Source organism: Cynocephalus volans, chromosome 16, assembly GCF_027409185.1.
Source record: "Cynocephalus volans isolate mCynVol1 chromosome 16, mCynVol1.pri, whole genome shotgun sequence".
NCBI classification, from domain to species: domain Eukaryota; kingdom Metazoa; phylum Chordata; class Mammalia; order Dermoptera; family Cynocephalidae; genus Cynocephalus; species Cynocephalus volans.
The window spans coordinates 18,398,967-18,422,324 of NC_084475.1; the positions used below are offsets into that span (position 1 = coordinate 18,398,967).

A 23,358-nucleotide genomic window follows, 5' to 3' on the forward strand; every position below is an offset into this window, starting at 1 on the left:
AGGCTCACAGAAAACTAATTGATATCAGCATAACAAGAATGGGACAAAAAGGGTACTAAATTCACTTCAGCAATAGACACTGAACAATGGAGATTATATTTAATGCTGTGTATTTAAAATTATTTTCAATCTACTGAAAATTTTTGCTTTGCATCACAATTATCTAGTGAGTCTCGGTTTTTACCATCTGTTCTTGAGCTTTTTGTGTCAGATGGCATATCCATGATGTTGATGTTAGTGAGGCATTGTAGGTAATTTTAGTCTCACCAGAGATCAACTTTAAAATGGAAATATTCTTGATTTTTGTGTAGGCGAGTGTTCTTCCATTTATTTCTAAGATTTTGAAACGTAATGCCTGCAAATTATTTGCCTTCTACATAAAAGTACTGTATAGACATTTCTGTTGCTCTTCATAGGAATTAAAAATTCTGTACAAATCAATTAACTATAATTACCATAGTCTTAATATTTTTCTTAGTTTTGGCTTAGTTAAATAATTTATAGTATTGTCTTTCAAAGAGACGGAAGTACAGTGATGACAGATTCTAGGTGAATTCATTAATTACCTACAGGTGACTGGGCTTTAGCAACACCTATATTATTTTAACTTCCCAAAACATCTATAATTTTTATCAGCTATGTTAATTTTCCTTATTTAGTTTTGTCCCTTTAATTTTTAAAACTACTCCCAATATACTTTATTGTTTACTGTGTCATTATAGGTAATATTGTAGCTAGCAGTTGCCTGCAATAACTGATTAAGGCTAACTCCTCAGTTATTGGTAATAATTTGCATATCATATTGCTCAGCATAGAACTTGTAATTTAAAATGATTCATAGATTGGATGTCCTTTTGTCATAAATCAATATTGCTGCATTTTATTAAAATAAAGAGCATCTAGGGAACTGACTCCATGCTATTTTTAGTCAGAGATTTAATAAATTTCATAATTGAGATAGTAATATCTACATTAAGACCAAATCATTTAAGATTTGTGGTTAACTATTTGCATTTTATACCATAAGCATTTGTCTTGCACGAAAAGTCACATGCTTTCTATTCCTCGGTTACCACCTCACATTTCTATCTCTGAGAAAATACACCTAAATGAAAATTGCAACTGATACAAGCTATCAATTTGACTTATCAAGAGTATCAATTGAGCCTATGACAAAAGCAAAATGATTAGAATTTGAGTTGATTTGGAAAAGTAGTTTATGTACATGATATAAAATGTTTTATGTACCAACGTGTAAAGGGCATAGGCGTTTCTCTTTGCTGCTTTGTCCCGTGCCCCTTCTGTGCCTGTAGGTAACAATGCTGCCTCCTTCCAGATTCATCACATACCCTTATTTTGTTTTCATCAGGAACCAGGATGCTTTTGCAGTAGGACTAGGCAAAAGAACGTAGAATTCCTGAAAAAGGGTTGTAGTCAGTGTGCCTGTTGGAACTATCTTGATTTATAATTCCTCAACTCTGTTCTATCTTTTAAGACATCTCAGATCTTTTTCAGCTTGTGGGTGGTACCATGGGAACTGGAAGCATTCTCTAGTTGTTACTTTACCTTAATGTGTTTAATCTGCTGTCTTCTCATTTCTTTGCCCAGATAAATTGATCTGTGTCTATGATGGTCAAAATATAAGGAAGAATAATTTTTTGGTATAGATCTGCAGCTTGTAAATTTTTCTTAGAAGAGAATAATGTAAGATATAATTTCTTTTAAATTGTTACGTATAAAACCAGAAGTAAACAAGATACTTTTAAAACATAGTTTCAAATTCTTTTAAAACCTACTATGTTCTAAATACTGTGAGTCTTTAATGTTGAATGGACTTTTAATTTTAAATGAGTGGAGAACAGGAGCAAGAAAATTGCAACTGTATATTGATGTTGATTTGATCATCACGTATTATACACAAACACCAATAGTCAATTCTGGATACCACCAATATGTATAATCAACTATGTTTCAGTTAAAAATAAATTTTTTAAAAAAAGAAAATGGCAACTTAAAAAAGCTAAAGAGCTCAGATGGTTAGAGCACGATTTATAACACTAAGGTCAAAGGGTTTGGATCCCATACCGGCCATCCACCCAAAAACATAAAAAATAAAAAGCTAAACATATCTGATTAAATACATTTGTCTCCTTTTTACTTTCTGTTAAAGGCCTTTCTGAGGATAGATTATCTTGAAATTAAAAATTAGCAATTCAAATTGAAAATTGAATTATATTTTTCCTTTTTCTCTTTCTTTTCCTTTTATTATTTTTTCTCTCCCTTGGTACCCTTTTCAGTTTCATCAGGCTGGGGAGAAATGCCTAATGTTCACACAAAGGCTGAAAACTCTTGGGGAGAAGCATCCTCCCCTTCTAACCTGGTTGATAATGGCACAGCAGCGTGGGGGAAGCCACCCAACAGTGGCAGCGGATGGGGAGATCACCCGGCTGAGCCTGCAGTGGCATTTGGAAGAGCCAGTGCTCCTGCGGCCACCCCAGCCCTGTGCAAACCAGGTAAGCCTAGTATTCTGCTTGCCCCGATCTGGCAATTTAGAGATGGTTCGAAGTATTTTTAGAGGGATACTTCTCACTGAATTTTCAAACTACATTTTTAGGACACTTTCCTCATTATATTTACACTTAAAGACTGACTTTAAAACAAGACTATAAGGAAATATTTGCCGTATTTGACACATGAGTACAAAGGAGTTTTTGTTGTTGTTTTGGTTTTTGTGTGCTTTTTGTGGCTCACTGGTAGGGGGATCTGAATACTTGGCTTTGGTGTTGTAACACTGCTCTGTAACCAACTGAGCAACTGGCCACCATACGTAAAGGAGCTTTTGACAGAAGTCCATGCCCTTTTTTTCCTTCAAAAATACATACAAGATTAAAAGCAACCTAGCTATATATGTTTGGTACTACCAGTAGCATCCACACTTCTTCAGCAGTATTCTTATACCTGCCACTTCAAATCATTTAAAACTGCTATTTCACTGAGCAGGGTAGATGAAGCATGTCATTCTTTGTTCTTGAGTTAGTTTTTGAGAACACACGTTACTCCACAGCACTTTGACACTTCTTGCCTTGCTTTCATGTGGTAAACAAAGTTCCACTTTAGGTACTCTATGTTTATGCTTAAGCAACTTGAAAGAAGAAAAAAACATCATACATTTTCCTCCCATTTTCTTAATGTGTAGTGAGTGTACAGGTAATCCACATTCTTAGAAATGTCTGTATTATGTTTACCAGGTTGAATTCTTTTAATTTCCAATATGATACTTATAAAATTGACAGAAGTATAAGATTGCTGATTTAAGTTTGATATTAAAATTAATTGTTCACATGGCTGCAGAAACTTCATATTTTCTTTGGGCATCATTAGATGTTCTAGATCTTGAAATGGAACTTTATCGGTTTTGTGTTTTGTTATTTTGCTAATACTGGATAGTATGTTCCATATAATCACCAGTCTGCTGGAAGTACTTATTTCATTCATGTTACTTTTTGTTACAAATCTAAAGGATAAGAGAACTTCTGGGGACTTAGAGTCCTATGCCGTTTTGAGGCAGTATATTCTGATTTTAGAATTTGTCTTTAAAGGCTCAGTTTTATCCCTATTCACCTTGCAAGCATCATATCTTCATCACCTTAAAGGCCCCAGCTAACTGTACTGTCACTTAGTCTTTAGCCTTCTTCAAGTTCTTCTAAGAAGTGAAAATTTGGGGTAACTTTGACACCAAAATTGACTTTGTATTTTAAGGAAGGAGAAAAAAAATCATCCTGAATTTAAAACTCAGTAGTCAATGTGTAGCTCCATCTGCCTAAGGCCTATATCTTGCTGATCTGTGAGCATCTCCTGGGAGCTTGTCAGAAATGCATGCTGCTGGGCCCAGCCTCAGACCTGCTGCATTTCACATGATCCCCGGCTGACACTAACGTATGGTCAAGTTTGTGAAGCACTGGTCTATATGACATAATGCTCACAAGTTTGGATCAGCAGTGATTAAGAATCACAGCAAGGACAATGACATTTTTCAGGAGTCTACATTTTAGTAGCCTTTTCATACCATGCAGATATTGCCATCTTTTCCTGTAGCCCCCTAAGACTTATTTTTCGAATGTCAATGTTCGAAAATAATCTATACTTGGTGAAGGAAGTTTGGAACAGCACAGACTACAAGTAGCTCAAGTTTGAAGAAAAAAATATACATATATATTACATATTTAGGAAGAGAAACTCAATTCTTAGGTCTGGGGGAAATGAAGTAGTAAATAGGTAGATTGCAGTATACCCCTTTTGTCCTGCCACCCCTAAATTACTTGTAATGAAGCATTGTCTACTTTCGGGATGGAGAATTTGATAAGTTCACATTTACTCTTTCTAGCTTCAAAATCTATGCAAGAAGGCTGGGGCAGTGGTGGGGATGAAGTGAACCTCGGTACCAGCCAGTGGGAGGATGAAGAAGGCGACATGTGGAATAATGCTGCTTCCCAAGAAAGCACCTCCTCCTGCAGTTCCTGGGGGAATGCCCCCAAAAAGGGACTTCAAAAGGTATGCACAACACTCTTGAAGATAATAAACTCTGAATCTAAAACACATCTAGTTTAGCAGTGGTATCTCCAATGAATGAAATGAATCCCCAATGAAAAGATAGACCTGAGGTTCTTAAAGTGATCTTAGGACCTTGGAGGTCTCTGAGTCCCTTTTAAGGAGGGTCGGCAAGGTCAAGATTATTTCATGACAATACTAAGACCTTGTCTTTTTCATGCAAGTTCTCCCCTCAGTATAGGATGAGTTGTCCACAGACGGTGATATCACAGCACAGTGTGTACAGAAACACGCATGAGAATCCAGCTGCTTCTGCTAAGCCAGACGTTATAGAGATTTACAAAGGCAAAACAGTGCTGCTTTTCTCACTAAAAATTTTTGTTTTAGAAAATATAGTTATTTTTTCATTTAAAAGATGTTATTTATGTTGTCATGTAATGGGTTTGGCATTATTTTTAAACGAAATTAATAAAAGTTTTTGAATCTCTCAGTTTTACTTTCTAATGTGGCAAATATCAATAGACACACCTCATATAAATGAAAGTTCCTTGGGATCCTCAATCTTTAAGAGAATGTAATGGGGTCCTGAAACCAAAGCACTTGAGAACTGTTGAGGTAGATCATTAAGTAATCTTGAAACAAGTGGGATATGAAAAACATTATAAAAACATGAAAGAATTTTTTAAAACAATCTTGGAGAGGACTTTCTAACTATGACTGAAATCTAAAAGCCATAAAATAAAAGATTTTTAGATTTTAAAAGATAAACATAAAAACTGAATATGACAGAAAATACCATGATCAAAATCAAAAGACAAATAGCAAACTGGAAAAAAATATTTGTAACTCAGATTACAGAGAGAGCTGGTCTCCCTTACACATAAGGAAAATTTCTAGAAATTGATTTTTTTTAAATCAGCCAGTAACCCAATAGAAAAATAACCAAAAATGTGAATTGCAGATGATCCAAATGAAAGTAACTTAAATGTGCATTGATGGGGTAACGAGTTAAATTATGCCACATCCATTTTATGGAAAGCTAAACATTTTTGAAAGGAAATTCTACACACACATATAAATCCTACATATATATTTTATATATAATATGATGTTTTGTATTACTATATATTTTATATATATTATATATTGTATTTTTACATATATATATACATATATATGTAAAATTTAAAGTACCCTCGTGTGTGTGTTCATGGAAAGATTTGTATTATCTTCTTTTTATGAGGATTATTTGAGATGAGTATTATCTTTCAAATCTATTTTTCCACAAACTTTTTGAAGTACCCTCGTGTGTGTGTGTGTGTGTGTGTGTGTGTGTGTGTGTGCGTGCGTGCGCGCAATAAACAGATCACTAAATAAAGCAAGGTACAGAAAAAATGTATAGAGCATCACCAACTTTGTTGGGGAAAAGAAGAAGAAAAAAAGTTTGTGTGTGTATGTACACACACGCGCAGATAACAGCTTTTGTACAATGTTTTAAATTCTCTAAAAGGATAAATAAGAAACGGCTGAGAGTGGTTTCCTCTTGGAGAGAATAGGAGCTAAGCAGATGGGGTGGTGAGAAACAAAAGATTCTTTCCTTATACTTTTTTTATACTTTTGAATCGTGTGCATGTTTTTTAAAAATTAGTTTAAAAAAGCAGTTAGCGGTAAGCTGAACCCAGAAACTAAAATCAAGACTCTCTGTTCATCAGGAGTAGAAGTGATTACAAACATCAAAAAGAAGTCTTTTTACAATTGGGCTGGTGAATAATGTGGTTAGTAATGGGACCAGAATTACCAAATTGGTAAATTAAAATGTTGTATAAACTTGGCTAATCTGGCTCTAGCAGAATAGTAATAATTAGAATAACCCCAAAATAAGCTGCTTCCTTGAAGAAAGCAAGCCTGTTAGTTTATATTGCTCCATTATATTGTTATGGAAGGCTCAGTTTTGAAAAGCCCTATGAAGACTATTCATAGAGGGGGATTTTTTAACATTGTATTAATGCATCATTAGAGCCTTTGTAATTATAGAATTGCAGGAAAATTATTGAGAACGGTTTCCGTCTTGCCCCTTGGCTCTTTTGTGGTGCCTTTGGGCCCCTGCCCTCTTTGTTGCCCTTTTTTTTTTTTTTTGCAGCTGGCTGGTACAGGGATCCAAATCCTTTGACCTTGGTGTTAACAACACCGTGCTCTAACCAACTGAGCCAACCGGCCAGCCCTGTGCTGCTCTTTCTTTGTATAGTTGGCTTTTCTCCTCCACCTCTCCCTCATTGACATTTCCCTACTTACTCCTTTTCCCTACCCCAAAGGCTATGCGGAATGACTTAGTTAAAAAAATTAACAGGTTTTTTCCTCCTTTCTTGTTGCCTTTTCATTCATTGCAGCAAGCCCCTCTGTGTTTTGTCATTATTTAGAATAAAGCTTATAAAAGGGCAAAAATCATGTAATTTTTAGCAAACTTCACATAGGGCCATGTTCAAGGAATCACTCCTTATGATTATTTGATAATGGAAGAAGTATATATTTGTGATGAAACTACATTAATTCTACAGGACAGAAATAATTACCCTGCTTTTTTTTAAACGTCCTTTAATTACACACATATACCAGCCTGCAGATGCACCCTGAAGCCTTTCATTGTATTATCCACAAAATAGTGTCAGGGACTTCTGGGGTACAGGACTGTTCAGCATTAATACTCGTATAAGAAGATTCTCTGACTTTTAAATTACCACTAATTTAGACTTTCTCCCATTTCTAGAAGAAATGCATTCAAATGTAACTCCTAGACTTTCCCCTGGCTACACTTTGTTCTAGGGCATGAAGACATCTGGCAAGCAGGACGAGGCCTGGATCATGAGCCGGCTGACCAAACAACTCACAGACATGGGCTTCCCGGTAACTGGCAGCTTCTTTTACTGCTACCTACCATGTTCCTGAAATGAATAGCCTAAGTGTTTCCTACCCGTGCTCATTGTGTGTGGCAAGGCAGGAAGACTGCTTGAGGGATGAGATTATTAACATGATCTAACTCTTAAATTCCCCTTTTACTGGACAGTTTGGGTTAGAAATCATTGCTTTGAAATTCCGTGGGTCGTTGCAGAGACCCACATAATTTCTTTTAAGAAAGGTGTAGGAACCTTTTCCTAGAGTAAAAAATGCTGTGTGATTTTTAATTTTCATTGATTTATACAATTTTATATTTTAGTTTATAATTAAAAGTTAATATTATTAGTTTATGCAGTAGATTGACAAAGATCATAAGAGAAAACTTGGTAGAAAGTACTGAAGCTTCATATCCAGAAAACGTGTTCTAACCAAACCTATGTAGTTCCTGAGTTTCCAGTCATGTGTAGGGAGAATTCAGATCACAGGGTAGTCTCACGAAAGTCTATCAAAGTCTGTTCAGTTCCTAAGATTGGATGACAGGAATTCAGAGAGTGAGGGATGTTGCCCATATTTGCCATGCATTTCTTTCAAAAGTGTTCTTTCCAGATTCTTATTCAAGTGAGCATTTATCTTTTGATTACTTGGATGAGCCTAAAAGAATGAGTCTGGAGTGGCCTCCGTGTAGAGGAGGGCACTCACCCTTCACACTGGGCACACAGGCCCTTTGCACCAGGCCGGGTGGTGCCTCTGTGGCCCAGCATCTCCCTGGGCAAGACGACAGGAGGATGGCCAGGCCTGCAGGGAGTCCAGATTGACACTGTTATGGTATTTCACTGCTCTGGTAGCCTTGACTGTCCACCGAGATTAGTCTGTTCCAATCATAGGGAGAATTGTCAAAATGAGTCTACTCGTTTTGTTTTATTTTTCTATTTCTTCATGAAAAGTTGTTGGTGCTAGGGTTCATAAAGTAGGAAAGGAAACTCTACGCTCTGAAAGTGACCTTAACATGCTGCTGGCACTAGAGAGAGGTGGATAGAGATGTGCCTTGTTGGGACAGGGGTCTGTGCTGCCCTCCCTGGCCGCACGTGTCAGTGTGTGTGGCTCTGCTGTCCTGGCTCAGACTGCATCCTAGCTGAATCAATTGCTACTTAGCATTGTATAGAAAACGATTATGGGTGTACTTACAAGGTTTGACTGACACTCTACATTTTGTTTCTAAAGTGCTAAATACAAGTTTCTTATTCTAAAAATCAACTCAATACTTTTTTGTTACAAGTATTTTTTTATTTAAAAACATTTACCTCTAACCTCACCAGCAGAGAAAGTATTTCTAGTTCCAAAACCTAATACTATTTTTCTAAGTTGATAGTGATTAAACTGTTTGCAGGCTTTTCCTTTTGTTAATGTGCACTCCTAGTGAAACTCTATTTTTCTACACAGAGAGAGCCAGCTGAAGAGGCCTTGAAGAGTAACAATATGAATCTTGATCAGGCCATGAGTAAGTAATATTGACATACTTAAAGCACACTTTTTTAAAACGTACCTATTGGTGAAGTTTTACTTTCCAGAGCATTTAATTGTGATCATGGACTGATAGTTGAATACATAGACGCACCAGGACACAGTGAAAGAGCAGCCATAGGATGCACACGCTAATCACAGAGTGAGTCCTTTGGGGCCAGTGGGCTTTGCAGACAAATGGCCAGTGCCGTATTTGAAGCATGTTTGCTTTTTTCATTTTTTCCCAGTACTTCAATAAATAGATGACTTTTTTCCCACTATTTTGAAGAGAGGTAATAATGACGCTCTTGAAGAGAGGCTCTAGACCACATGGCAGACATCCTTTGGTACTAATGGAGCACATTCCTCATGCCTTACCCCAGAGTGGGCCCACTAAGGTGCCAACAGGAGCATCACCATGCTGGCCAAGCACCTACTCTTACTGAAACATGAGAGTTACTGCCAAGGAACAAGCAACCCTAGTTCTGGAGATGCTTTAAAAATAATTATTATTATGTTAAATATTTATATGTGAAATACAGTTGGTTCTCATTATTCCAAATAGTTATGTTCTATAAAGTTGCCACAAACACTGAATTAACCAACACTGAAGCAGTGCTCTTAGGGGAAATACAGGGTTGGGTTCCTGTGAGCATCTGGCCACATTTTTTCAACTGATCGATACTCAACCTTATTTTGTGTGTGTTTCTGTTTCAAGACACTCTATTTAATACATATTTCTCAAAATAATTATCTGCTATATTTCTTTATGATCAAACATTAGCCAAGAAGGGGTTTAACATTTTTCTCACCCTGGATAGTGCGACCATAAATTTCTTTGGCTTAGACTTATAGCATTGTTATCCACTGTGCTTTTATTAATCATTCATTATCTCAGGAATTCACGAATTTAGCTGCTTTTCCATCTTTTCCATAGCTTTATCACATACTAGACATGTTACTTTAGCACTTTCTGAGCAACTTCACTTACTTATAACTCAGTGAATTTTCTCTTCCTTTTTCTGGATGTACTGTACCATTGATTCATGAATACTGAACTCACTGCCCACAGTGATATAAACTTGTGCCTGAGCGAAGCTTCTCAAACACACGTGTTTTCTCTATAAGGCACATCACAGCCTTCTTGTGCTGAAGAGCACTAGACAGCACTTCACTACACTGGGGGACCATTTTAAACACTGAAAGCACCAACAGAAAGCACAAAAATATGAAAAACATGTTACTAAAAGGACCACAAAAAGGGCACTTTTTGCAGTGTAAGATCTGAAACCAGAAGGCTGAGCATTAGCTTGTTTGCCTTGAGCTGGGAACGTGAGCATCAGGCGACTCAAAGTTTTCACCAATCTATACATGTCCACAAATGACCACAAAAGTGCCACAATAATTAATTTGAGGGTTATAAATAATTTTTAGCAAGCAGGCAAATTTACAAAAACAGAATCTATGAATAGTGAGAAAAGACTGACCATACAATCACATGCAAGTGCTGACACGTATGACACAGACGGCCAGGGCAGGAATAATCAGTGTGAGCTGGAGGGAATGAATTCTGACTTCTTAGAATTGTGACATAGCACAAAATTAAAGTGGGCTAAACAAGTACTAGTCCCTAGGTTAAAAGACTCACAGGGACAGAAAGAGTGTCTGTCTCGCCAACATCAGGGAAGAGTCCTTGTAAATAACACAGGAAGTGATGGCCGTGAGGCAGGAGAGGAGCTGTGTTAGTTAGACAGGACAATAGCGGAGGCCCTGAGAAAGTAACAGGGAGGCAGCCCTGGGGAGAGAAGACAGGCCCAGCCCCTGAGGGGTCAGCAGTGGCCAGTGGCTGGAGTGGAGAGGAGCAGAGGGCAGGCAGGGTCAGACCACAGACATGCGTGAACCGGAGAAGATGTGCTGATGATGAGCAAGCTGTCAGGCTGAGCCATAGCAGAGCCAAGTGCTCTCTTTATCCCCCGGCTTCCCTTTCCTCCGAGGGGTCGAGGAGTCTTCATCCCTCCCTGAGGCTTTAGCTTGTGCCTGTCTTGTGCTCAGTGCTCGTGACTGATGTTCATCGGGCGTTCTGTTTTCAGTGTTGTTGTGTTTGTTGTGCTCCAGGCGCTCTGCTGGAAAAGAAGGTGGACATGGACAAGCGTGGACTGGGAGTGACTGACTATAATGGAATGGTCACCAAACCCCTTGGCTGCCGCCCACCAATCTCCAAAGAGTCTTCCATGGACCGCCCCACCTTTCTTGACAAGGTAGGAATTTAGGTGGTTTTTTTGTTTGTGTTTTTAATAGGAGAGCTTTTTCATTTGAACGGTATCCTTCATACAAGCCAGATGAAAAGCTTGCTGGACTGTAACTTTAAGTGACTTTTATCCATTTTTTCTAATACATATGAGGATACTTCAAAAAGTTCGTGGAAAATAGAATTGAAAGAAAATATGTATCTTTCCCTGAACTTTTGGAAGTACCCTCATGTGAATATTTAACTCAAGGGAGACAATGTTATATTTCATATGATGTTGCTAGGAATGAAAAATGCTGAAATGGAAAACTGATTTTCATTTTTATTTTGTGAACTTGGCTGGTTAGCTGCTTCACTTTGTCCAACAGATAAGGGTCATCAAATTTCTATGTTAGCATCTCATTTTAAAAACATATGCACCAGCCAGCTGCCAAAAAACCCAAAATACAAACAAACAAAAAAACATAGTTCTTCCATTTGGATGATATGTTACACGTTTATCCTCAGAAGAAGAGATTAGAAGTGATGGGGCTTGAGGACTGTGTCTGGCTGGCCCTTGCTGATCAGCCGCATTAGTGACCACCACAGGTGTCTGTGGAAAGCTCCCTGGATGTTTAGCAAGTCCCAGCCACCACTCAGTCCTTTCAGTGTTGTCACATGTCCCCTCTCCAGATAGGGGTGACTGGAAAAGGGGGGAAAAGCATCAATCAAAATGTTGACCCTTGAAAATAAAATTAAAGCAAGAAAGGATACGTTTAAATGACAACAACAAAAAAACAGAAAGACTCACGGGGGGAGGAGTCTTCCTGTCACTGATGGGGCTTTATCTCTGTTCTCAGAGTCCTCTACCACACACTACACTGCAGAAGGCTGTAGCTGCTCAGTGGCCCAGAGTGAGGCATAGTCTTCTGCCCTCACCAGTGTGGCCAGTGATCAGGTACAAGATGCCCTGTGACATTGGGATTTAAGATAAACAACGAATAATTTTTGGAACATACTTACACTAAAAAAGTAATTGTTGTTCATCTGAAATCCCAATTTCACTTGCGTGCTGTATTTTTATTTGCTAAATCTGTTAACCTCAATTATGGGACCCTGACCTATTTCCTTATCTTTAAGACATGGAATAATGCTGCAGGCTGGTTGTGACACTAGATGAGATAAGTTTGCATAGGGCCTGGCATACAGTGTGACCTCAGTAAATGTTAAAAGAAAAAGATTAATAGGTTTCTGCTTTATAACTTACCCTCTGGGCCGACCATGTGGCGCACTCGGGAGAGTGCCGCGCTGGGAGCTCAGCAGCGCTCCCACCGCGGGTTCGGATTCTATATAGGGATGGCCGGTGCGCTCACTGGCTGATTGCCATGCGGCCGGTCACAAAAAAGACAAAAAATAAAAAAAATAAAAATGACTTACCCTCTTATTAGGTTAAAGTCTATGAAATTGCTGGGTTTGTAGGTCAAAAACAGTTGAATGTCAGCAGAATTCACCCCAATGTCTACCTAGAGCCTTGATAATAACTTCTCAGAAAGAACCAGGTTATTTGAAAATGGGTATAAAGTGTTTTCCATGTAAGAGTTTTACCAGTGTTTCTGTCCCTTTGTCCTTACTCCTACCCAACACGGGTAATAATGTATGAGAATATTAGAAGCTAATAGATATGTTTGTAAGATATTTTAATAATGAAAACAGCATCTTAATCCTATTTCTCTTTTTCTTTTTCCCCTCTTCCTTTTGCCCATGTTCTCCATTCCCTTATTATCCACACTTTTTTGATCTTTTAATTTTTTATTCATCCATCTCCCTTTCTATTTCCTTGGGAAACTATGTGGTGCTTTGTCTGCTGATGGACACCGCACACAGCTCACCCTTTCTTTCTCTAATCAGGATGGCGGCCTCGTGGAAGAGCCCACGACTTCACCGTTTTTGCCTTCCCCAAGCCTGAAGCTCCCCCTTTCAAACAGTGCACTCCCCAGTCAGGCCCTGGGTGGGATTGCCTCAGGGCTGGGCATGCAAAACTTGAATTCTTCTAGACAGGTAAGGCTATTGGGAGAGAACAGAATGTGGTCTCTGTTTTAAAAAATGTGTTTGAGGGGCTGACCAGGTGGCTCACTTGGGAAGGTGTGGTGCTGATAGCACCAAGGTCAAAGGTTTGGCTCCCTGTACCAGCCAGCTGGCGCCCGCCCCCCCCCCCCGCATAAAAAAGAATGTTTGAGACATAAACGTTCTTATTCTTAGTTAATACCTCTATTGAAAAATATAATCGAATATGTAAAGGTAGTTGCAATACTGCAAGGAGGGCTGGCCAGTGAGCTCTGCTGGTTAGAGTGTGGTGTTATACACCATGGTCAAGGGTTCATGGCGAGCCCCCTACCAAAAAAGAAAGAAAGACTATAAGGAGTCAAGAGTTAAATAACAGCTCTTGAAATTTAATTGTGTAATAGGAATGCTTCAGAGTTGTATTTCTTCTTAAACTTCACTAAAGCATACTCGAGTTCTCAGCAGCAGCCCTGGTACTGACTTACTGCTAGTTGAAATGGTAATGTATTACAGAGTAGTCTTCAAGCTACCAGATCCGTTCAAAGATGGAGGTGGTGCCTGTCCTCTTTCTCTTGGCAGTCAAAGCTTTCAATACATTGATCTGCAAGAAAACTCTACATTCTCCCCTTTTCCCCCGAAGTAGAGATGACACCCCTTGCAGGGTGATTTTCAGAGTCACACTGGCATTTCTTTTTCCTACCCTCAACACTCTTGGGGAAAGGTGAAAATCACTGTTAGACGTTACTAAAGGAAGGCCTGAGAGTTTCGATGGTTTGCCACTTTGTCTCAGTTCTCACCCGTAGATTCTCTAATACGAAATGACAAACAAACAAGTAATGCTGTCCCTGTCTGTAGGACGTCCCTTGCTGATTTTCTTTTTGATGAGGTTGGCACACTCACACCTTCAAGACTTGTCTTTAAGTAGACACTGTGATGTTTGCTGTGCCTGAACAGCCCATGTGTGCCTGTTATCCCAGTATCATTGTCAACAGTGCCCCTTCCTCTCTCAGCATCTCCGCAGTGGCATGATCCTAGTGATGTTACATTGCTGACCCTGGTGGTAGTTTAGTGGAAAATCTGCATTTCAGATTTCTGCCATCTTAGAGTCACCAACCCAGCAGGGGTGTAGGGACTGGCGTTAGATACAAAGCAGGGTTTTCTACTCAGTGCCTTTCTGACAACTCTTCCTGAGATAAGCCGTAGGTTTTCTTCCTTCACCTATTTGTTAGGTACCTCATTATGTAAAGTGGAAAATACTTCTAAAATATATGTATTATATTTAACTCTGAGTTAATGACCAGAATTTGTCAGTTTATTCAGTTTCAGCATTTGTTGAAATAATAGTTATATTTCTTATTCAAAAATCTTGCTCTTCTCTTAGGTTAGTAATTCCCGTAAGTAGTCTTTTTTTTTTTTTTTTTTTTTGGCGGCTGGCCGGTATGGGAATCCAAACCCTTGACCTTAGTGTTATGAGGCTGCGCTCTAACCACTGATCCAACCATCTGGCCCATTATTACTCTTTACCTCTTATCACAGATATCTTTTTGGAAATGTATGTTATCCAGGTGGCTATGTTCACGTTGCTATTGTTTGAAACACTGTATTATTATGGTTGAGTATGATAGCCTTGTTCTGGCACACATTAAAATTGGCACTGTAGGGTGGCTTCTGTGATTTCAAAACATAGGCAAACTTCATGGCCCGATTTTCCATCATCTGTAACCATATCAAAAACACTCATTAAAAATTCACTTGGGTAGGAAGTAGAAACAATTTTGCATTCAAATTCAGGAACAGTTTCACCCCACCTCCAAACAGTGGTACTCTAACTCCTGCATCTGCCACTGCCTTTTTAACAAGTCTGCTTCTGTCTCCCTGCAGATACCGAGTGGCAATCTGGGTATGTTTGGCAATAGCGGAGCAGCACAAGCCAGGACCATGCAGCAGCCACCACAGCCACCAGTGCAGCCTCTTAACTCCTCCCAGCCCAGTCTCCGTGCTCAAGTGCCTCAGTTTCTATCCCCTCAGGTCAGACCCATGTCCAAGCATTGCTGAGCCAGGAGACACAGATGTGGCCATTTTGTGGGGTCTTGTGCCACGACAAAGTAACTGTTTAAAGTGAGAGCCAAAGTAACCCACTTCTAAGAGGTGGCCTTCCAGTTTTTAACCTATAAAGTGGCAGACTTTATTCTCCTGCCCCAGGAATTTTCAGAGCTTGCTCCTTGGAGAGCCTCAACCACATAAACCAGGGTCAGGCATCAGCTTGGTAAGAAGCAACATTGAGAAGGGGAAAGATGTGCCCACCACACTGCCACTGATGTAATTGTGTCCTGGTCTTGCTTGAGATAATTGTTCAGGTGAATCCAGTGAATTCTCCTAGACTGATGGAATAGGAAAGTGACAAGCCAAAGTATTGCTTAGAATGTAAAAGAAATTGCTTAGAAGCAACCAAAGATTGAATAATGCTTTAGTATGAAACTAAATCTGATCATATGTAACAGTATACAGTCGTCCCTCGGTGTCCATGGGGAATTGGTTCCAAGACTTCCCACAGATACAAAGATCAGAGAATGCTTGAATCCCTGATATCAAATGGCATAGTATTTGTATATAACCTATACACATCCTCCCATATACTTTCAGATCATCTCTAGATGACTTATTATATGTAATACAATGTAAAGAGTTGTACTGTAGTGTTTAGGGAATATTAACAAGAAAAGATCTGTACATATTTAGTGCAGATGCAATTTGTTCCGAATATTTTCAATCCTTGGTTGCTTGAATCTACCCATGAATACAAAGGACCTACTGTATACATTATAACTTTTAGTTACATTCAGTATTTAGTATTAGATTATTTTTGCCCATAGAGATTCTTAAGAAAAAAAGATCAAATAGAATTAAGGATATTGTTGTTTTGCGTAGCTCTACAGCCTAATGTATTTTTTTATGTTATCGTTGACTTTTAGAACATTCCAAAATTTTAGACTTTGGGCTGTGTTTTTAATTACCCCTGTAATATTCAATAATCAATTACTTTGTATTGATACCTGAGATAACTCAGAGCCCTTCTCGATATGTAATTCTGGGGGGCAGAGGGAGACTGTAGGTAGCCCTGCCCTGGGAAGAGCAAAAGCTTCTTGAATTCCTCCCCACCCCCACCCCCCAAATTCTAGCATTCTTTTGGCAGAGAAGGGAATGAAGTACTTCCTTCCCTAAGAGACCTCCATTACCAGGAAAATATTTGAGATTTCTCAGGGACCTTATTTTCAACCTGTTCCAAAAGAGAACATGCTAATCCGTCAATCTTCTATTATTTATAAAATTTAATTTAAATTTCAGTTTTGTTTGTTGTCACATGATGTCTTTATCCATTCAGGCTGCTATAACAAAGTACGTTAGACTGGGTAATTACAAACAGCATGAATTTATTGCTCATGGTTCTGAAGGCTGGGAAGTCAGAGATGAACGTGCCAGAAGATCTGGTGTCTGATGACAGCTGTTCCTCAAAGATGGTGACTGCTGTTGCGTCCTCACATGGCACAGGGGGCGAGCAAGCTCCCTTGCGCCTCCTTTATAAGGGCACTAATCCCGTGTGTGAGTGCAGAGCCCTCATGACCTAATCACCTCCCAGAGGCCCTCCCTCCTAATACTACCACAGTGGGGATTAGCTGTCAACATAGGAATCTGGGGGGACACAAACACTGAGACCGTAGCATATGGGAAGACAGTTTGGCATACAGAAAAGAGCAGGATGCGTTGGAGAATTCGCTGGGAATAGTTGTCTCTCTATAATTGTTTGAACCTAGGTTTATGCACTGAGTTGAGATAGCTGGAACCTGGTAAAATAAATGTTAAATGTGTTAGTTAGGATATAGGGTAAGGCACTATAACAAAGAGGCCTCAAAAGGCAGTAGTTTAAGCTAGGTAGACATTCATCTCTTTCTCTCATGTAACGGTACGGAAAGAAGCATTTCTGGGCTTATGGGCAGCTCTGCCATAGCCGTTTCCTGACAGCAGGGAGGAAGGCAAGAGAGAGTCTGGGCAGCACCCTATGTGGATGGCCTGGAAATTACACAGACCACTTGCAGTCACATCACACTGCCCAAAGCTAGTGCCTTGGTACACCCAGTCTGAGAGGCAGTAGCAGAAGGAACAGTTAGCAAACTAGCATGATCCCAAATCAGTCATCTATTACATCTGTATTTCCATATTACCTGTGCTATTGCATAATCTTTTTCTTAAATTGACTTGCCTTTTTAACTTAAATTTATTTTGAAAGAAAACGTTACAAGTCTACCATAAATAGAAAAACCAACATTTTTCTAATACACATTAGACAACTATTAAAGTGAAAAATGCTCAACCATGTCCAACTAAAATCATCCTGCAGACCTGTACTATAAAGGTAAATCTCACCTTTGGAAAACATTGAAATAGCCAGTGCCAGGCCTTGACTGATGGGATCAACAGTTGGGGTCAGGTCTGGGGAGAGCCACAGAGAAGCTAGGTGCCTATCGAGAACAATGCCTGCTTCCACGGGCAGGGGGTAGTTAACTTCCTGAGCACATACACCTGACAGGGTCCTAGGAAGCAGCCGCTCTTGGAGGTGCCCACTCCTGTGGAGATTGGTCTGAGCGGCCTATGTGCGAAGTGTGCACCTGCCTCCAGTCCAGTCTATAGTTGTCATTTAATTAATCAGTTTTGAATCTCAAAAAGCCTCACAGGCGAGTAAATATTTTAACAGAGATACAAAATGACTAATAGTATATTTTCTATTAAACAGGTTCAAGCACAGCTTTTGCAGTTTGCAGCAAAAAACATTGGTCTCAACCCTGCACTATTAACCTCGCCAATTAATCCTCAGCATATGACGATGTTGAACCAGCTCTATCAGCTGCAGCTGGTGAGTGGATGGACCCACCCATGTTACAGAGTAAAGGAAGAGCGCTCTCCTGCCATTCACGTACATGCGCCCACACAGACACACTGCACAGAAAGTGGTTACTGTAACACTTTTCTTCACATCTGGTATGTCAGGGAGACTTTCATGAAATTTTTAAACTATTTATGAATGAGGAACTTTTTCACTTTAGGTGTCTTTACTAAGCTTTGTAAATTTTTGGGCCCCTTTGTGTTCAGAAAGTCTACTAGAATTAAGCATGTCTTTTTACTTGAGCTCTTAACCAGAGTTTCTTATCTAAACCACAGAACACAACCATTTAAGTGACTGTTTTCTCAATTCTTTCAAGGATGGTTTACACAAATACCACTCTAGAAACAGAGGAGGAAAGTTACTTCCTTACATCAGGTAGATGCCTGAGGGCAGTCTCACTGCTCAACAACAACTGATGTAACTTCATAATTCTTGAAAGTTTTATAATTTAAGACATCTTGAATTTTTAATTTCCAAACAATCTTATTTGATTTTATCGTGCAACACCATGACGTTGTATCCCTAGATACATACTGAATTTACATACACTAAAGGATCAAGTGTATTATTTCATTTTCTAACGTGTGGGCACGTGATTGATTTAGAAGTCTTTTCCAACAACCTCATCACCTGGAAAATGATCAGGAATTATGAAGGAAGCAAAAAAAAAAAAGTTGACGGGGACTTCGAGACATGAAGTCATTGACCTAAAACCTTTGCTTATGAGAGCATGCTTGAGCCCTCACTCCTCGTCCTTTAAGTTTTTGAGACACACGTCTAACAAGTTTGATGTCAGGATTTCCAGTGAGTAGCAGGGAAGGATGGGAGGGTAGAAGGCAGAGAGTGTCCTGGAAACTCTCCACAAGGAGTATGTCAGTGCTTCAATGGAGAACACAGAGCTCTAGATGTGGAGTCAGTACCATGGCTTAACCCTTAGAGGCTGTTTCTTTATCCATCAAAAAGGGGACCGTGCACCTGGTGTTTTGGTGCAGCCTCACTCTGCCGGGCAAGGCATGTGTACAGTCCCAGTGCTTTCAGCACTGACAGGAGGAAGGGAGGCAACTCTGAGGATTGGCACATGTTTAAATAGCAGGCTAGTTTAGAGTTATTGCTACAGAGGAGAATCTCCTTCTCCTCCCTGATGATGCTGTAGGTGCTGCTATATTCTGACACAGCACAGAGCTGATTATCACACTGACGAACTAGAATCTTCTGGTTCTACAATAAGTTTTTATTGACCCCTATTATGGTATGAAAGACATCACGGAAATATTTGAAAATATTGTTTTCTGAGAAATGAGTTTTGAGTTTGATTTTAGTCTCCCATAACAAAATCTGTCAGAGAAAATGAATGATAGTTACATATTTAACAAGTTAGACAATATATATAAGGATTATTATATCATAGAATTATGTAAAGCTAATGTTTAATTAAAATATTTACATCAATGTGCTTTGTCGACCGCTTAATAGTTTTTTGTTTTGTTTTGATTCTTTTAAGATCAACAAAATTTGCAAACCTTTGTCTAGACTGACAAAGAAAAAAAGAAGACAGAACTTACCAAGATCAGAAATAAAGCAGGGGCACGGTAGAGCAGTTGCTTCTTCTGTTACACTGGAGTGGGCTTTGAGGATAGAGACACATCCTCTTCTTTTTCCAGTCTCTGCTGGTGACTATCCTTGTGTCCCTGCAGTTAGGTGTCTGGTGGGCCATCTGCACAGTGGCTGTGGCGTCCAGCTGCTTTTGTGGCAGCCGTTTCTGTGGCAGTGGCTGTGGTGGGCCACCCACAAGGAACTGGTGTTTTCAGCATGCTCCTTGCCTGTTTCCCGGCGGGGGATGCTGCCCTTGGCTCCTGCCCAGGGACCCTGGGCATGGTCTGTTTCTTGCCTGCATCTGGGCAATGGGGGCTGGCCCTCTGAAAATGTTGAATCATGTATAGTGTATTCTGTTTCTAAAACAACGTACTTTATTATTATTAATTTTTTTTCCAGGAAAATTAAAAAAATTAAGTTTCAGTGCTTCCTAAGATTAACTTTTAGGATCTATAAGGATTCACTTAAGTGCAGTATTTTATTCCTCCGTAATTTACAAATTAACGAGGCATTTCTAATAGTATAATCTCCACCTTTATTTGGAGTCCCCTTGCCAAAAAATCCCAAAAATTACATGTTCTAAGAAAAAAATTTACAATACCCACCCAACAGTTCGAAACAATCATATGATCAAACCTTCTGTACTGGTGTACAGAAGAAAATTGTCATCATTTTAGCCAGCTTTGTAGATGGCAGGTTTATGTAATAAGTGCCCAGAAATCTGTATTTCAGGTTCCCCTGTAGCTTTGGTTCTCCGGATGTTGACTGAGATAATCACATGGCCTCCAAATACTTAAGAGCTCTTCAATACGTATTTTTCTTTGATTATTTGGGACAGCCTGTTACCAGTACACTGCCATGTTGTCTGAGCCATTCTGGACTTTAGTGTGTATCATTATAAGAATAAATATTTTTCTTTTTTTTATTTTTAGTTTTTATGAATTGAGCAGAAGAATTTCGATCTCCATTAACTGAAAAATATTAGCTGACACACCTCATTGCCAACACTAAACAGGGGTTTTGACTGAGTTACTTTTTTTCTTTTTCCTGTTCTTTTAACATTTCCTTTTATTTATTTTTATTTTTATTTTTCATTTTATTTATTTTGTTTTTTTCTTAATTTTATTTTGTCGATATACAATGTGGTTGATTATTGTGGCCCATCACCGAAACCTCCCTCCCTCCTCCCTCTCCTCCCTCCCTCCCAACAATGTCCTTTCTGTTTGCTTGTCGTATCAACTTCAAGTAATTGTAGTTGTTATGTCTTCTTCCTCCCACCCCCCCCCGGATTGTGTGTGTGTGTGTGTGTGTGTGTGTGTGTAAATTTATTTATTTATTTTTAGCTCCCACCAGTAAATGAGAACATGTGGTATTTCTCTTTCTGTGCCTGACTTGTTTCACTTAATATAATTCTCTCAAGGTCCATCCATGTTGTTGCAAATGGCAGTATTTCATTCATTTTTATAGCTGAGTAGTATTCCATTGTGTAGATGTACCACATTTTCCCTATCCACTCAGCCGATGATGGACATTTGGGCTGGTTCCAACTCTTGGCTATCGTAAAGAGTGCTGCGACGAACATTGGGGAACAGGTATACCTTCGACTTGATGATTTCCATTCCTCTGGGTATATTCCCAGCAGTGGGATAGCTGGGTCATATGGCAGATCTATCTGCAATTGTTTGAGGAACCTCCATACCATTTTCCATAGAGGCTGCACCATTTTGCAGTCCCACCAACGATGTATGAGAGTTCCTTTTTCTCTGCAACCTCGCCAGCATTTATCATTCAGAGTCTTTTGGATTTTAGCCATCCTAACTGGGGTGAGATGGTATCTCAGTGTAGTTTTGATTTACATTTCCCGGATGCTGAGTGATGTTGAGCATTTTTTCATATGTCTGTTGGCCATTTGTATATCTTCCTTAGAGAAATGCCTGCTTAGCTCTTTTGCCCATTTTTTAATTGGGTTGCTTGTATTTTTCTTGTAAAGTTGTTTGAGTTCCTTGTATATTCTGGATATTAATCCTTTGTCAGATGTATATTTTGCAAATATTTTCTCCCACTCTGTTGATTGTCTTTTAACTCTGTTAATTGTTTCTTTTGCTGTGCAGAAGCTCTTTAGTTTGATATAATCCCATTTGTTTATTTTTCCTTTGGTTGTGTGTGCTTTTGGGGTCGTATTCATGAAGTCTCTGTCCAGTCCTACTTCCTGAAGTGTCTCTCCTATGTTTTCTTTAAGAAGTTTTATTGTTTCAGGGTTTATATTTAATTCTTTAATCCATTTTGAGTTGACTTTAGTGTATGGTGAAAGGTATGGGTCTAGTTTCATTCTCCTGCATATTGATATCCAGTTCTCCCAGCACCATTTGCTAAAGAGGCAGTTTCTTCCCCAGTGTATAGGCTTGGTGCCTTTGTCAAAGATCAGATAGCTGTAGGTGTGTGGGTTGATTTCTGGATTCTCTATTCTATTCCATTGATCAGTGTGTGTGTTTTTATGCCAGTACCATACTGTTTTGGTTATTATAGCTTTGTAGTATAGTTTAAAGTCAGGTAGTATTATGCCTCCAGCTTTATTTTTTTTGCTCAGCGTTGCTTTGGCTATGCATGGTCTTTTGTTATTCTATATAAATGTCTGGATAGTTCTTTCCATTTCTGAGAAAAATGTCATTGGAATTTTGATGGGGATTGCATTAAATTTGTATATCACTTTGGGTAGTATGGACATTTTCACTATGTTGATTCTTCCAATCCAAGAGCATGGGATATCTTTCCATCTTCTTGTATCCTCTCTAATTTCTCTCAGCAGTGGTTTGTAGTTCTCGTTATAGAGATTTTTCACATCCTTGGTTAACTCAATTCCTAAGTATTTTAATTTTTGGTGGCTATTGTAAATGGGCAGGCTTTCTTGATTTCTCTTTCTGCATGTTCACTATTGGAAAATAGAAATGCTACTGATTTTTGGGTGTTGATTTTGTATCCTGCTACTGTGCTGAAGTCATTTATCACCTCCAGGAGTTTTTTTGTAGAGGCTTTAGGCTGTTCGATATATAGGATCATGTCATCTGCAAACAGGGACAGTTTGACTTCATCTTTTCCAATCTGGATGCCCTTTATTTCCTTCTCAACTGAGTTACTTTTTAAAAGTCAATGCACTAAAAAATTTTGGTAAGACGTTTATCCTTTTGAAAAAGGTTTGTGCCTCCGTAATATATTTCAACAAAAGTATTAGGAGACCAAGTGTTTTAGCCAATTTCTCTTTTTTCTTTCTTTCTTTTTTAACTAATATCAGGAAGTTGAACCATTTGTTGATGGTTTCTTACAATATCTCAACTATTTTCTTCCTGTTGACAGGCATACCAACGTTTACAAATCCAGCAGCAGATGCTACAGGCCCAGCGTAATGTCTCTGGACCCCTGAGACAACAGGAGCAGCAAGTAGGTGTCACCCACATTGTTGTCTGTCATTAGCTTTAATTTTTCCTGATAGGAGAGACATTAATTGATGAACTATTAGATTGTCATTTATTTTGCTCTAACTGAGCCTCCCTTTTGAAAAGTCCCGAGATCAGCTAGCTTTGGGAGAACGTTCGCCCAGCCA

The 23,358-nt window shown here is 39.0% G+C and overlaps 1 protein-coding gene across 4 annotated transcripts in view; it reads left to right on the top strand.

The window, feature by feature from the left end:
* The window catches only part of LOC134365171 (trinucleotide repeat-containing gene 6C protein-like), a 46,860-nt gene that overhangs the window by 4,785 nt on the left and 18,717 nt on the right, over window positions 1-23,358 (top strand). For 3 of the 4 annotated variants that reach the window (XM_063081366.1, XM_063081367.1, XM_063081365.1), the window contains exons 2-10: window positions 2,298-2,513; window positions 4,385-4,551; window positions 7,369-7,449; window positions 8,881-8,938; window positions 11,056-11,198; window positions 13,076-13,225; window positions 15,110-15,256; window positions 18,018-18,137; window positions 23,112-23,195. In XM_063081366.1, coding sequence (XP_062937436.1) covers window positions 2,298-2,513; window positions 4,385-4,551; window positions 7,369-7,449; window positions 8,881-8,938; window positions 11,056-11,198; window positions 13,076-13,225; window positions 15,110-15,256; window positions 18,018-18,137; window positions 23,112-23,195 — 1,166 coding nt within the window. The remainder of the gene's footprint in view (window positions 1-2,297; window positions 2,514-4,384; window positions 4,552-7,368; window positions 7,450-8,880; window positions 8,939-11,055; window positions 11,199-13,075; window positions 13,226-15,109; window positions 15,257-18,017; window positions 18,138-23,111; window positions 23,196-23,358) is intronic. The other variant, XM_063081364.1, reaches the window with a different exon arrangement.